The sequence below is a fragment of the Gorilla gorilla genome, chromosome 4 (assembly GCF_029281585.2).
Source record: "Gorilla gorilla gorilla isolate KB3781 chromosome 4, NHGRI_mGorGor1-v2.1_pri, whole genome shotgun sequence".
NCBI classification, from domain to species: Eukaryota; Metazoa; Chordata; class Mammalia; order Primates; family Hominidae; genus Gorilla; species Gorilla gorilla.
Window position 1 is genome coordinate 80437213 of NC_073228.2, and position 14283 is coordinate 80451495.

Sequence of the window (14283 nt, forward strand, 5' to 3'; positions counted from 1 at the left end):
AATCAGCTGGGTGTGGTGGCAGGTGCCTGTAATCCCAGTTACTCAGGAGGCTGAGGCAGGAGAATCACTTGAACCCGGGAGGCGGAGGTTGCAGTGAGCTGAGATCGTGCCACTGCACTCCAGCCTAGGTGACAGAGCCAGACTCCATCTCGGGGAAAAAAAAAAAAAAAGAAAAAGGATGTTTAAGTTTTTCCTAATAGAAAAATGCTGTAAGAATTATGTATATCTTCTGAACATATTTTTGATTATTTAACTTCAATTTCTAGAATTGGAAAGACCAAGTCAAATAGCATGCACAGTGTTAAAATTTTTGATTGTAGAGTATGATTGCTTTCCAAAAAATTTACAATTTAAACTTCCATCCATGGAATATGTGAATGCAGTGGGTATATTTTATTACCTGTTCAGATAGCTGTAATTCGTTTCTTCATTGGAGAAATTCAAAGCAGCATGAAAAGGGGAGAAACCTTTTAAGTCAAAACTAAACTCATCTCTCAGTCCCTAGTTGAAATGTTGGTTCTCCTCACTGCTGTTTGTGTAGTTTGTCTTAGTCTCTGTAGATAGAGGGCACCAAGTGGTACAACTCAGTGCCTAGTACCAAAACTGTTAAATAATGTTAACTCTTTAGTTTCCCAGTCTTGGAGAGATACAGAAAACCCTGGCAATTGCAGAGTAGGTTTTGTTTTGAAAGTATACTTAGATGATTTTCTTTTTTTTTTTTTGAGACGGAGTCTCGTTCTGTTGGCCAGGCTGGAGCGCAGTGGCGCGATCTTGGCTCACTGCAAGCTTTGCCTCCTGGGTTCACGCCATTCTCCTGCCTCAGTCTCCAGAGTAGCTGGGACTACAGGCGCCCGCCATCATACCCGGCTAATTTTTGTATTTTTAGTAGAGACGGGGTTTCACCTTGTTAACCAGGATGGTCTCGATCTCCTGACCTCGTGATCCGCCCACCTCGGCCTCCCAAAGTGCTGGGATAACAGGCGTGAGCCACCGCGCCCGGCCTTGCTTAGATTATTTTCTATCAGAATGAAAAGTATTTTTTAGTACCAGCTTTGATTATAGAATGAGGTATCATTAGGGAAAACATACTAAAAAATGTGAATTGTTAATCAGGAATTTCAGGGTGACTGCATTCAAATGTTATATTATTTTGTACATGGTATACTGTTAGAACTAATTTGTTTTTCTTTTTTTTTTTTGAGAAGAAGTCTTGCTCTTGTCGCCCAGGGTGGAGTGCAATGGCACAATCTCAGCTCATTGCACCTCTGCCTCCTGAGTTCAAGGGATTCTCCTGCCTCAGCCTCCTGAATAGCTGGGATTAAGGTGGGAGCTGCATTGGCCAGGAATCGAACCTGGGTCTCCTGCTTGGGAGGCGAGAATTCTACCATTGAACCACCAGTGCTTTGTAACTAATTTAAAAAAACAAATTTAAGAAGTGTCAGGCCAAGCGCGGTGTCTCATGCCTGTAATACCAGCACTTTGGGAGGCCGAGGCAGGCAGATCACCTGAGGTCAGGAGTTTGAGACCAGCGTGACCAACATGGAGAAACCCTGTCTCCACTAAAAATACAAAATTAGCTGGGCATGGTGGCACATGCATGTAATCCCAGCTATTCGGGAGGCTGAGGTAGGAGAATCTCTATAACTGAAGAGGCGGAGATTGCAGTGAGCCGAGATCGCGCCATTGCACTCCAGCCTGGGCAACAAGAGGGAAACTCCGTCTCAAAAAAAAAAAAAAAAAAGAAGTATTAATCAAATGTCTTAAGTATTTGGCTATTAAATAGAGTTTTGACCTAATACTTTATGTTTGTTTTATTGATTCAAATTGTTCATCAAGGGGTACAGTATGTTTAGGAATTAATACAGTAACTATCAACTTGAAGTGAATGTCATTTTTACTGACCATTAGTTTTGGTTATCTGTCCGAAGTTTATAAATTGGGAACTTTTGCTATTGTAAAAATCAGCTTTCAGTTTAGATGACACTTAAAAAGAAATGCATTTTCCCACTAATTCCAAAAGTAATATATGCCCACAGTTAATCAAATACTGTGTGAATGGTAAATTAGAAAAGAGATGGCAATTCCCAGGGATAACCACTCTTTGGTATATTTGTTTTAGAATTTTCTAAATACATATATCAATCTATAACCATTTATACTTACTTTTTAAAGCTTTTCCTTTTGAGAGAATTAGTAGTGTTTGTACAGAAATGCAACTTGTTTTATTAAGCTTAATGTATCTTAGATACCTTTTCATAATCAGTATAGTATTGTAGGGCTAAATGATAATTTACTTAAAACCCAATTATGAGCCAGGCATGGTGGCTCACACCATAAACTCAGTGCTTTGGGAAGCTGAAGCTGGAGGATTGCTTGAGGCCAGAAGTTCAAGACCAGCCTGTGCAACATAGTGAGACCCTGTTTCTACAAAAAATAAAGTTAGCCAAATGTGGTGGCGCATACCTGTGATCCCAGCTACTTGGGAGGCTAAAATGGAAGGAAGGCTTGAGCCCAGGAACTTGAAGTTACAGTGAGCTGTGATTGCACCACTGGCCACTGTACTCCAGCTTGGGTGACAGAGTGAGTCCTGTAGCTTAAGAAACCACCGAATTATGGCTGTTTGGAGTGTTTCCTATTTTTTCCCTATTGGAAACAGTATTGCAGAGAAAGATGTGTGCATATATCTTTGTGTGTTTTTATAGTGTTCCTGTAGAATAAATTCCTTGAAGTGGAATTGCTTGGTCAAATATATTAGCTATCTTTTAAAAGATTATACCAGTTCTTTCTGTTACCCAGGCTGGAGTGCAATGACAGTCTCAGCTCACTGCAACCTCTGCCTCCTGAGTTAAAGTGATTCTCTTGCCTCAGCCTCCCAAGTAGCTGGGATTACAGGTGCCTGCCACCACACCTGGATAATTTTGTTTTTGTATTTTTAGTAGAGATGGAGCTTTACCTTGTTGCCCAGGCTGGTCTTAAATTTCTGACCTCAGGTGACCCGCCTGCCTCAGCCTCCCAAAGTGCTGGGATTACAGGCCTGAGCCACCGCACTCAGCCTATACTAGTTCTTTTTAACCAGTAGTGACCTTTTTTGAAAAAATTTTTATAATCTCACACTAGGAAAATATCTTTTAAAAAATTTTTAAATTATATTTACTTAATTAATAGACATGAGGTCACTATGTTGCCCAGGCTGGTCTCGAACTGCTGGACTAAAGTGATCCTCCTGCCTTGGCTTCCTAAAGTGCTGGGATTATAGGCGTGAGCCACCATGCCCAGCCTAATTTTATTACTTTTCTTTCTTTCTTTCTTTTTTTTTTTTTTGAGACGGAGTTTCACTCTGTTGCCCAGGTTGGAGTGCAGTGGCACGATCCTGGCTCGCTGCAACCTCTGCCTCCTGGGCTCAAGAAGTTCTCCTGCCTCAGCCTCCCAAGTAGCTGGGATTACAGGCGCCCACCACCACAACTGGCTAATTTTTGTATTTTTAGTAGAAATGGGGTTTCACCATGTTGGCTAGGCTGGCCTTGAACTCCTGACTTCAAGTGGTCCACCTGCTTCAGCCTCCCAAAGTTCTGGGATTACAGATGTGAGCCACTGCGCCCAGCTGGTATTTTTTTTTTCTTAAATCATTAGGGTATCAGTCATCTTTTTGCTGTATTTGTCTTTTTACATTTCTTCTGTGACGTTCCCATTGCTGTCCTGTGATGCATAGGTTGTGTTCATTTTTCTTACTGATTTATTTGTGACTAGTATTTCTTGAGCTGGTTAATGAGATGTACAGGTGTATAGTGGTGAACAAAGTAGAAATGGTCCTTGTCATTGTGGAACTCTTACAGGATATTAGGGAAGATGACATTAAGCAAATAGTTACTATTTCTTTTTTTTTTTCTTTTTTGAGACAGGGTCTGGCTCTCTTGCCCAGGCTGGAGTGTGGTGGCATGATCACACCTCACTGCAGCCTCCACCCTCTGGGCTTAAGCCATCCTCCCACCTCAGCCTTCGAAGTATCTGGGACTACAGGCAGGCACCACCATGCCTGGCTAATTTTTCTATTTTTTTGTAGAGATGGAGTTTCACCATGTTGCTCAGCCTGGTCTCAAACTTCTGAGCTTAAGCGACCTGCCCACCTTGGCTTCCCAAAGTGTTGGGATTACAGGCGTGAGCCACCACACCCGGGCCAATAGTTACTATTTCCAAGTGTGCCAAGTGCTGTAAGGGAGAGCTGTTGGCGAGGTTTGAACAATATGGGGCCTAGGAAAATGGGATAAGGGAAGGCTTCCTGGGGAAATGATACCTGTAGAGACTGAGGGATGGGTGGGAGAAGGCTAGGTGGGGGTTAATGGGAGAAAATAAAGTAAGTTTCCCAAGGAGATGAAGCCTTCTGTAAAGACCACTGACAGGAGAGATCACTGAGTTTGAGGAACTGGAAGAAGGCTAGTGTGTCTGGAGTACAGTAATGAGAGCGAGAGCATAGTGTTAGATGATACTGGAGAGGTTAGCAGGAGCCAGATCTGATCTTTATCTTGAGGACAGTACAAAGCTATTGAAGAGTTTTAAAAGCAGGAGAGTGATACCGTTTTTGTTTATCAAAAGATAAATCTCCTAGAGCACTCTGAGCATGAGATAAGTACTTTCACTTAGGAATACATAACTGTGTGATTGTCAGTGGCCTGGTTAAATATCTACCTCTTGGTAATTTTTAGTATCGCAAGAAAAAGATGATTAATTTAATAGGTGGTGCTCATAAAACAGACATCTGACAAAAAAATAGAATTGGAACACCATTCTCATCATTTTCCAAAATCATTTCCAAATGAATTAAAGGCTTAAATATATAAAGTAAACAATAACAGTCTCAGAATAATATTTAAATGACTGTACAATCCAAGGGATGGAAAGACATTTTAAATCAAGATAAGAAACTCAGAAGCTATAGTATCAGAAGCTCTAGTAGGGACATGTAAAACTTTTTTTTTTTTTTTTTTTGAGACAGAGTCTCACTCTGTCACCCAGGCTGGAGTGCAATGCCGTGATCTTGGCCCACTGCAACCTCCACCTCCCAGGTTCAAGCCATTCTCCCTGCCTCAGCCTCCTGAGTAGCTGGGATTACAGGCGCCCCGCCACCACACCTGGGTAATATCTGTATTTTTGGTAGAGACGAGGTTTTGCCGTATTGGCCAGCCTGGTCTCGAACTCCCGACCTCAGGTTATCTGCCCGTCTTGGCCTCCCAAAGTGTCGGGATTACAGGTGTGAGCCACCGTGCCCGGCTATAAAAAATTTTAAAACTCTTTTTTTTTTTTTTTTTTTTGAGATGGAGTCTCGCTTTGTCACCAAGGCTGGAGTGCCGTGGTGCGATCTCGGCTCACTGCAAGCTCCACCTCCTGGGTTGACACTATTCTCCCACCTCAGCCTCCCGAGTAGCTGGGACTACAGGCGCCTACCGCCATGCCCGGCTAATTTTGTTTTTGTATTTTTTAGTAGAGACGGGGTTTCACCGTGTTAGCCAGGATGGTCTCGATCTCCTGACCTTGTGATCTGCCCGCCTCGGCCACCCAAAGTGCCGGGATTACAGGCGTGAGCCACTGCACCCGGCCGTAAAACTCGTTTTATAGCAAATAATACAATGAACAAATTGACATATATAAAAAGGAACAAACGATACATGTCATAACGTGAATTTCAAACTTTTTTTTTTTTTTTTGTGACGGAGTCTCGCTCTGTCGCCCAGGCTGGAGTGCAGTGGCGCGATCTCGGCTCACTGCAAGCTCTGCCTCCCGGGTTCCCCCCATTCTCCTGCCTTAGCCTCCCGAGTAGCTGGGACTTCAGGCACCTGCCACCATGCCCGGCTAATTTTTTGTATTTTTAGTAGAGATGGGGTTTCACTGTGTTAGCCAGGATGGTCTTGATCTCCTGACCTCGTGATCCTCCCGCCTTGGCCTCCCAAAGTGCTGGGATTACAGGCGTGAGCCACCGCGCCCGGCCTCAAACATTATTTTGAGAAAAAGAAGCATGCCATATACTGCTACAGTATAATTCTGTTTTTGTGAATTTTGGGAAGAGTCCGAAGTAAGCTAGGGTCATAGAAATCAGAACAGAGGTTGCCTCTTGGTCCCAGGGAGTGATGGGAAAGGGGCATGAGAGAACTTCTTGGGGTGATGGAATTGTTATGTATTTTGATTGGCAGGGTAGATACGTAGGTGTAAACATTTGTCACAACACATCGAACTGTACATTTATTTTTATTTTTAAATACTTATTTAGAAATGAGGTCTTACTCTGTTACTCAGGCTGGAGTGCATTTCTTCTGTGGTGCCATCATATCTCACTGCAGCCTCTAACTCCTGGGCTCAAACGATCTTCCTGCCTTTGCCTCCTGAGTAGCTGTGATTACAGGCCTGTGCCACCATGCTCAGTGTATACCGTTATTAAAAAGAAAGAGCTATTTGTATCTGGGTAAGAAAGAATGTTGGTATCAATGGAGACAGAGGCCTGGACAGATTAGTGAGATGTTTAGGAGATAGAATTGGTAGGACTTGGGCACTTGGACTGTAGGAGGTAAACAAGAGGGAATCAGAGCTGATAGCTCTTTGTCATGTTTTGAGATATTTTTCCCATTTTGTTTGGTATTTTTGTGGGGGGTCTTACTTTAGACTTTTTTTCCTTTTTTTTTTTTTTTGAGATGGAGTCTTGCTCTGTTGCCCAGGCTGGAGTGCAATGGCGCAGTCTCGGCTCACTACAACCTCCACCTCTCGGATTCAAGTGATTCTCCTGCCTTAGCTTACCCGGTAGCTGGGATTACAGGCACCTGCTACCACACCCGGCTAATTATTGTATTTTTAGTAGAGATAGGGTTTCTTTTCTTTTTTTTTTTTTGAGATGGAGTTTTGCTCTGTCACCCAGGCTGGAGTGCCGTGGCGCGATCTCAGCTCACTGCAAGCTCTGCCTCCCGGGTTCACGCCATTCTCCTGCCTCAGCCTCCCACGTAGCTGGGACTACAGGCGCCCGCCACCATGCCTGGCTAGTTTTTTGTATTTTTAGTAGAGATGGGGTTTCACCGTGTTAGCCAGGATGGTCTCGATCTCCTGACCTCGTGATCCACCCGCCTCGGCCTCCCAAAGTGCTGGGATTACAGGCGTGAGCCACCGCGCCTGGCCTAGCCTCTTTTTTTTTTTTTTGAGATGGAATCTTGTTCTGTTGCCAAGTCTAGAGTACAGTGGCGCGCTCTCAGCTCACTGCAACCTCTGCTTCCTGGGTTCAAGCCATTCTGCTGCCTCAGCCTCCTGAGTAGCTGGGGTTATAGGCACCTGCCACCAAGCCCAGCTAATTTTTTGTATTTTTAGTAGAGAAGGGGTTTCACCATCTTGGCCAGGCTGGTCTTGAACTCCTGACCTCGTGATCCACTCGCCTCTGCCTCCCAAAGTGCTGGAATTACAGTCTTAAGCCACCATGCCCCCGCCTGTGTCTTTAATATATGGAAGTTCCTACATGGTAGAATTTATCCAACCTGTTATTTAATGACCCCTAGGTTTCATATTATAGAAGATTTCTTTACCCTGAGCTTATGAAAATGATTCCCCATGTTTTCATCTGGTACTTAGGGTTTCATTTTTTCATATTTATATTTTTGATCTCTGGAACTTAGTTATGTACAAAGGGATAATGTAGGGACTCAACTTATTTTCCAGAAAGCCCAACCAGCTATCCCAGACTCTTACCTGTTTTTGAGGATATCTACAGAAGAAGTCTTCTGTAAGACTGTTAAAAAGAGTTAGGACTTAGGGAATTTGAAGAATTACAGCAAATCAGGGTCAGATTAGGTGAGAATCAATTTATAAATTTATTAATCAGTATTATATATTCTGAATATTTTTGCAACCTTTGGTATAATTAGTATTAATGAGATACACATTGAAGGAGAGTTTTTCCACAAACCTATGTTGGGTTTGTGTTAGATCAGGAAGCTAGAAATGCCTTTTTTTGTGTGTGCTTTTTTTTTTTTTTGAGGTGGAATCTCAGTCTGTTGCCCAGGCTGGAGTGCAGTGGCACGATCTTGGCTCACTGCAACCTTCGTCTTCTGGGTTCAAGCAATTCTCCTCCTTCAGCCTTCCGAGTAGCTGGGGTTACAGGCATGCACCACCACACCCAGCTAATTTTTGTGTTTTTAGTAGAGATGGGTTTTACCGTGTTGGCCGGGCTGGTCTCAAACTCCTGACCTCAGGTGATTGGCCCAGGGATTACAGTTGTGAGCCACTGTGCCCGGCCAGAATTGGCTTTCATATGTTGTATTTTGCATCTCTAAGTTTTGTAGAGCTTGATTTGCTATGGTGTCAATCAGTGTTCATGTCCCTCCAAAATTCATATGTTGAAATCCTATCACTCATGGTGATGGTATTAGAAGGTGGGGCCTTGGCCGGGCGTGGTGGCTCACGCCTGTAATCCCAGCACTTTGGGAGGCCGAGGCAGGCGGATCACGAGGTCAGGAGATCAAGAGCATCCTGGCTAACAAGGTGAAACCCCATCTCTACTAAAAATACAAAAAATTAGCCAGGCGTGGTGGCAGGCACCTGTAGTCCCAGCTACTCGGGAGGCTGAGGCAGGAGAATGGCGTGAACCCGGGAGGTGGAGGTTGCAGTGAGCTGAGATTGTGCCACTGCACTCCAGCCTGGGCAATAGAGTGAGACTCTTGTCTCAAAAAAAAAAAAGAAGTTGGGGCCGAATTGTAGGAATGTTTCTTTTCTCTTTTCTTGTGAGACAAACCATAGAAATTGCCTGAGGGGTGGAGAATGAATTAAGAATATAGCAGAGAGATGTGAGGATTCGGGTTTAGAAACCAGGAATTAGGCCAGATGCGGTGGCTCATGCTTGTAATCCCAGCACTTTGGAAGGGCAAGCTGGGCAGATCGCTTGAGTCCAAGAGTTTGGGACCAGCCTGGGCAACGTGGCAAAACCCCGTCTCTAGAAAAAATACATAAAAATTAGCTGGGCGTGGTGGTGCACACCTGTGGTCCTAGCTACTCGGGGGTGCTGAGGCAGGAGACTCGCTTGAACCCTGGAGGTGGAGGTTACAGTGAGCCAACATCACACCACTGAATTTCAGCCTGGGTAATAGAGCGGGACCTTGTCTCAAAAAAAAAAAAAAAATTAAAAAAGTTTTAAAAAATGTCACTTTAAAATAAAAAAGAAACCAGGAAGTTTTCTTTGAATTGTCTGGCTTGTCATTTACTTTTCTGTTGCTTTGTATCATGCTGCCATTTTCTCTACTTCTGCTTCTAGGCATCTGAATTTACTGGAGAGAACCACCTACTCATGTTATTTTGACTTTTAAAAATTGGCCGTGCACGGTGGCTCACGCCTGTAATCCCAGCACTTTGGGAGGCCGAGGTGGGCGGATCACGAGGTCAGGAGATCGAGACCATCCTGGCTAACACAGTGAAACCCTGTCTCTACTAAAAATACAAAACAACAACAACAACAACAAAAAACTAGCCAGGTGTGGTGGCGGGTGCCTGTAGTCCCAGCTACTCGGGAGACTGAGGCAGGAGAATGGCGTGGACCCTGGAGGTGGAGCTTGCAGTGAGCTGAGATTGCGCCACTGCACTCCAGCCTGGGCCACAGAGTGAGAATCTGTCTCAAAAAAAAAAAATTTACTTTATTGTTTTTTTAAATTACAAAAGTAAATGACCTTCAGTATAAAAACACTTCAAATAGTCTAGCAGTATATGAAGTAAAGAGATGCCCTCTTTTTTTTTTTTTTGAGATGGAGTCTCGCTCTGTCACCCAGGCTAGAGTGCAGTGGTGATCTCGGCTCACTGCAAGCTCTGCCTCCTGGGTTCACGCTATTCTCCTGCCTCAGCCTCCTGAGTAGCTGGGGCTGTAGGCGCCGGCCACCATGCCCAGCTAACTTTTTGTATTTTTAGTAGAGATGGGGTTTCACCGCGTTAGCCACGATGGTCTTGATCTCCTGACCTTGTGATCCGCCTGCCTCGGCCTCCCAAAGTGCTGGGATTACAGACGTGAGCCACTGCACCCAGTGCTTTTTTGTTTGTTTGAGATGGAGTCTTGCTCTGTTGCTCAAGCTGGAGTGCAGTGGCGCGATCTCAGCTCACTGCAAATTCCGCCTCCTGGGTTCAAGCCATTCTCCTGCCTCAGCCTCCCAAGCAGCTGGGACTACAGGTGCGTGCCACGCTGCCCAGCTAATGTTTTTTTTTTTTTTTTTTTTTTTTTGAGATGGAGTCTCATTCTGTTGCCAGGCTGGAATGCAGTGGCGCAATCTCGGCTCACTGCAATCTCTGTCTCCTGGGTTCAAGCGATTCTCCTGCCTCAGCCTCCTGAGTAGTTGGGACTACAGGCATGTGCCACCATGCTCAGCTAATTTTTGTATTTCTAGTGGAGGTGGGGTTTCACCGTATTGGCCAGGCTAGTCTCGAACTCCTGACATCGAGGTCTCGAACTCCTGACGTCGTAATCCGACCCGCCATGGCCTCCTAAAGTGATGGGATTACAGTCGTGAACCACTGCACCCGGCCGAGATGCCCTCTTCTTATACCTCTCTATTTCCTTTTTCCAGAAGAAGAAACTGTTTTGTGTCCTTCAAGACTTTTTTATTTTTATTATTTATTTATTTATTTTGTGATGGGGTCTTATTCTGTTGCCTAGGCTGGAGTGCAGTGGCGCGGTCTCAGCTCACTGCAACCTCCACCTTCCAGGCTCAAGCGATTCTCATGCCTCAGCCTCTGGAGTAGCTGGGATTGCAGGCGTGCACCACCACGCCCGGCTAATTTCTTTGTATTTTTAGTAGAGATGGGGTTTCACCATGTTGGCCAGGCGGGTCTTGAACTCCTGACCTCAGGTGATCTGCCCACCTTGGCCTCCCAAAATGCTGGGATTACAGATGTGAGCCACTGTGCCCAGCCTAATTTTTTTTTTTTTTTTTTGAGGGGAAGTCTCACTCTGTTGCCCAGGCTGGAGTGCAGTGGTACGATCTTGGCTCACTGCAACCTCTGCCTCCTGGGTTCAAGTGATTCTTCTACCTCAGCCTCCCAAATAGCTGGGATTACAGGTGCCCATGACCCTGCCTGGCTAATTTTTTTTTTTTTTTTTTTTTGGTATTTTTATTAGAGACGGGGTTTCACCATGCTGGCCAAGCTGGTCTCGAACTCCTTAGCTCAGGTGATCCACCCGCCTCAGCCTCCCAAAGTGTTGGGATTACAGGCATGAGCCACTGTACCCGGCCATTTTTTAATTGTTAGTAGAGATGAATTCTCCGTGTGTTGCCTAGGCTAGTCTTGAACTCTTGGGCTCAAGTGATCCTCCCACCTTGGCCTTCCAAAGTGTTGGGATTACAGGTGTTAGCCACTGGGCCCAGCCCAAAAGCTATATATCTAGATATAGATAGGTCTAGATCGATCTAGACCTATCTATATATATTTTTTGAGACAGAGTCTGGCTCTCTTGCAGGCTGGAGTGCAATGGCATGATCTCGGCTCATTGCAAGCTCCGCCTCCCAGGTTCATGCCATTCTCCTGCCTCAGCCTCCCAAGTAGCTGGGACTACAGGTGCCCGCCACCACGCCCGGCTAATTTTTGTATTTTTAGTAGAGATGGGGTTTCACCGTATTAGCCAGGATGGTCTCGATCTCCTGGCCTCGTGATCCGCCTGCCTTGGCCTCCCAAAGTGCTGGGATTACAGACGTGAGCCACCGCGCCTGGCCAAAAGCTATATTTTGAATTACATTTTCACACTGGCTCAAGTTAAGCCACAGGGAAGTTCAATCTAAATTTTAGTTATCGTTACAAAAATTGCCATTGAAGAGCCAGCTAATCAGTCTTTGAGTTACTTAATCAACAGCAGACCTGGAGCTATATGGATTTGAGAGACTTTTTAAGAGCCCTCAATTCGTTTCCTCAACATTGTTGAACATGTGTTGATAATGTGATAAAACATTTCCCTTTGCCACCAATTGCTGATAATGCGATTGCCCCAAATAAACATAAAAAACAGAAAAACAAAAAACCAGGCGTCCTGAGTCATGTACTCCAGAAATCAGATTGTGCATATAGTGTTGCTAGGGAGGATTATGCTGTTTTGCTGCTCCAAATCATAAACTTTTCAAAGTGGAAGTGTTTCCCCAAGGACCAAAGAATCCTTCCTTTTTCCCCATTGTAAATTTACCATGCTTTTTATCCTAGATCTGTTGTTTTAGGTCAATCATAACCAAAAGATGAATCTTTCTCTAGTTATTTCTGTAAACAAAATTTTACTTCTTGATGACTACATTAGTGTTACCAAAACTTGATTTGGCTTTGTAGAGGAGATAATTACATCATTGTGTTGGGAATTTTAATTTCACTTTCTAATAGATTTTGTGATTTCATTTTACCAGTTTTAATAATGAACAAGTATGGTATTTTTAACTATCATTATCTTTAAATTTTGTGTTTAATTTTTCTCTAAATGATATTTAATATGTTTACTTTTCAGGAATTACCCAACTCTGTCTTTTTGGTGATGGAGGTAGGTAGTATACAAACTTCTGTTTAATTTATTTCAAATTTCTTTTTTTTTTTTTTTTAGATTCTAGCATAAATCTGCATATTTCAAATCCTTTTTGATTAATATGAGCTTTAAAATTGGTAGTAGATTATTTGAATTTTTGTATTAATAAAGTTGATTCAGTGATCTAGATTCTACTCAAGGAATATAAAATTTAAAAAATTTTGAATCTATAATAATGTTTTTAGGTTATATTTACATGACGTATACAAATGATTTTTTAATCACAATTGAGAATGGATTGAATTAATCTTGAATCACTGTCCTTATTTTCATTACTTTCTCTTTTCTATGTCAGTATTGCAATGGTGGAGACCTCGCAGATTATTTGCAAGGTAACTGTGTATGTGTGTCAGTGTTCAGTAAAGACAGTGCTGCAGCTTGTTTAATCCTAAGAGGTACTTGTGAAATACACTACCCATTTTCTGCTCTTGTATAGAAACATTCAATAAATATTTGTGTATTTGTTTGACTTGTGGTCACTTTGCAGACCAGTTGTTGTTGTTGTTTGTGGTTTTGTTTCTAAGCTTTACTTGTATATAAGTATTTACCTTTTTGTGTGTCTCTCTCTGACAGTGTTTGAGAGATGGTCCTATCCCCAGGAGAGGAGAAACCCGATAGAATTCCTCTCCTTCAAAAGGCTTGACTGAGTTTTAGTCCGTTTCGTTTCTTTCAAAATTAAAAAATTACAGTGGAAAAATATATCCAAGAAGGTATTTATGTGAATATTTCTTGTAATTAAAAAAAGGCAACAAAAATTATAAGGCATTAAAGGTAACATTTAAATTATTTTGTGGTACAGAAGTAAGATTTTAATATTAGATGGTGCTTGAAATTCTGAACCCAAAATGCATACATGTAGGATATGAAGCATTCAGATCAAATTGTGTGCCTCCAGAGTATTTTCTTTTTCCTTTTTTTTTTTTTGGAGATGAAGTCTCACTCTGTCACCCAGGCTGCAGTGCAGTGGTGCATTCTTGGCTCACTGCAACCTCCACCTCCTGGGTTCAAGTGATTCTCCTGCCTCAGCCTCCCGAGTAGCTGGGATTACTGGTGCATACCTCCACACACAGCTAATTTTTGTATTTTTAGTAGAGACAGGGTTTCACCATGTTGATCAGGCTGGTCTCGAACTCCTGACCTCGTGATCGGCCCGCCTCAGCCTCCCAAAGTGCTGGGATTACAGGCGTGAGCCACCGCACCTGGCCAGTGAAGCCAGTATGTACTTGTTCACCCCTTACAAGATGCAAGGGGAATATGCAAAAAGACAGTAAAAGGTTAACACATTCAACCTATAAATAGGTTATGACGGCCGGACGCGGTGGCTCACGCCTATAATCCCGGCACTTTGGGAGGCTGAGGTGGGCGGATCACCTGAGGTGGGGAGTTTGAGACCAGCCTGATCAACATGGAGAAACCTCATCTCTACTAAGAATACAAAATTAGCCAGGTGTGGTCTCACATGCCTGTAATCCCAGCTACTTGGGAGGCTGAGGCAGGAGAATCACTTGAACCCAGGAGGCGGAGGTTGCAGTGAGCCAAGATCATGCCATTGCACTCCAGCCTGGTCAACAAGATAGAAACTCCCATCTCAGAAAAAAAAAAAATAGGTTATGGCAGTTGATGGTAAAAGCACTGTGGACAGTTTACAAAAGATAACATAGATATATAGAATAATATAGAATATTGCTAACATTCAGAAGCTGTGTGGAGAAAAATGTAAAGAATACTGG

The 14283-nt window shown here is 43.4% G+C and overlaps 1 protein-coding gene and 1 non-coding gene across 4 annotated transcripts in view; one reads left to right on the plus strand and one right to left on the minus strand.

Moving 5' to 3' along the window:
- Positions 1-14283, plus strand: part of ULK2 (unc-51 like autophagy activating kinase 2) — a 99916-nt gene that overhangs the window by 6141 nt on the left and 79492 nt on the right. For all 3 annotated transcript variants that reach the window (XM_019028347.4, XM_019028349.4, XM_019028348.4), the window contains exons 4-5: positions 12479-12511; positions 12849-12885. In XM_019028347.4, coding sequence (XP_018883892.4) covers positions 12479-12511; positions 12849-12885 — 70 coding nt within the window. The remainder of the gene's footprint in view (positions 1-12478; positions 12512-12848; positions 12886-14283) is intronic.
- On the minus strand, positions 1332-1402 carry TRNAG-CCC (transfer RNA glycine (anticodon CCC)). Its single transcript has one exon. It is a non-coding gene; the product is annotated as a tRNA-Gly (tRNA).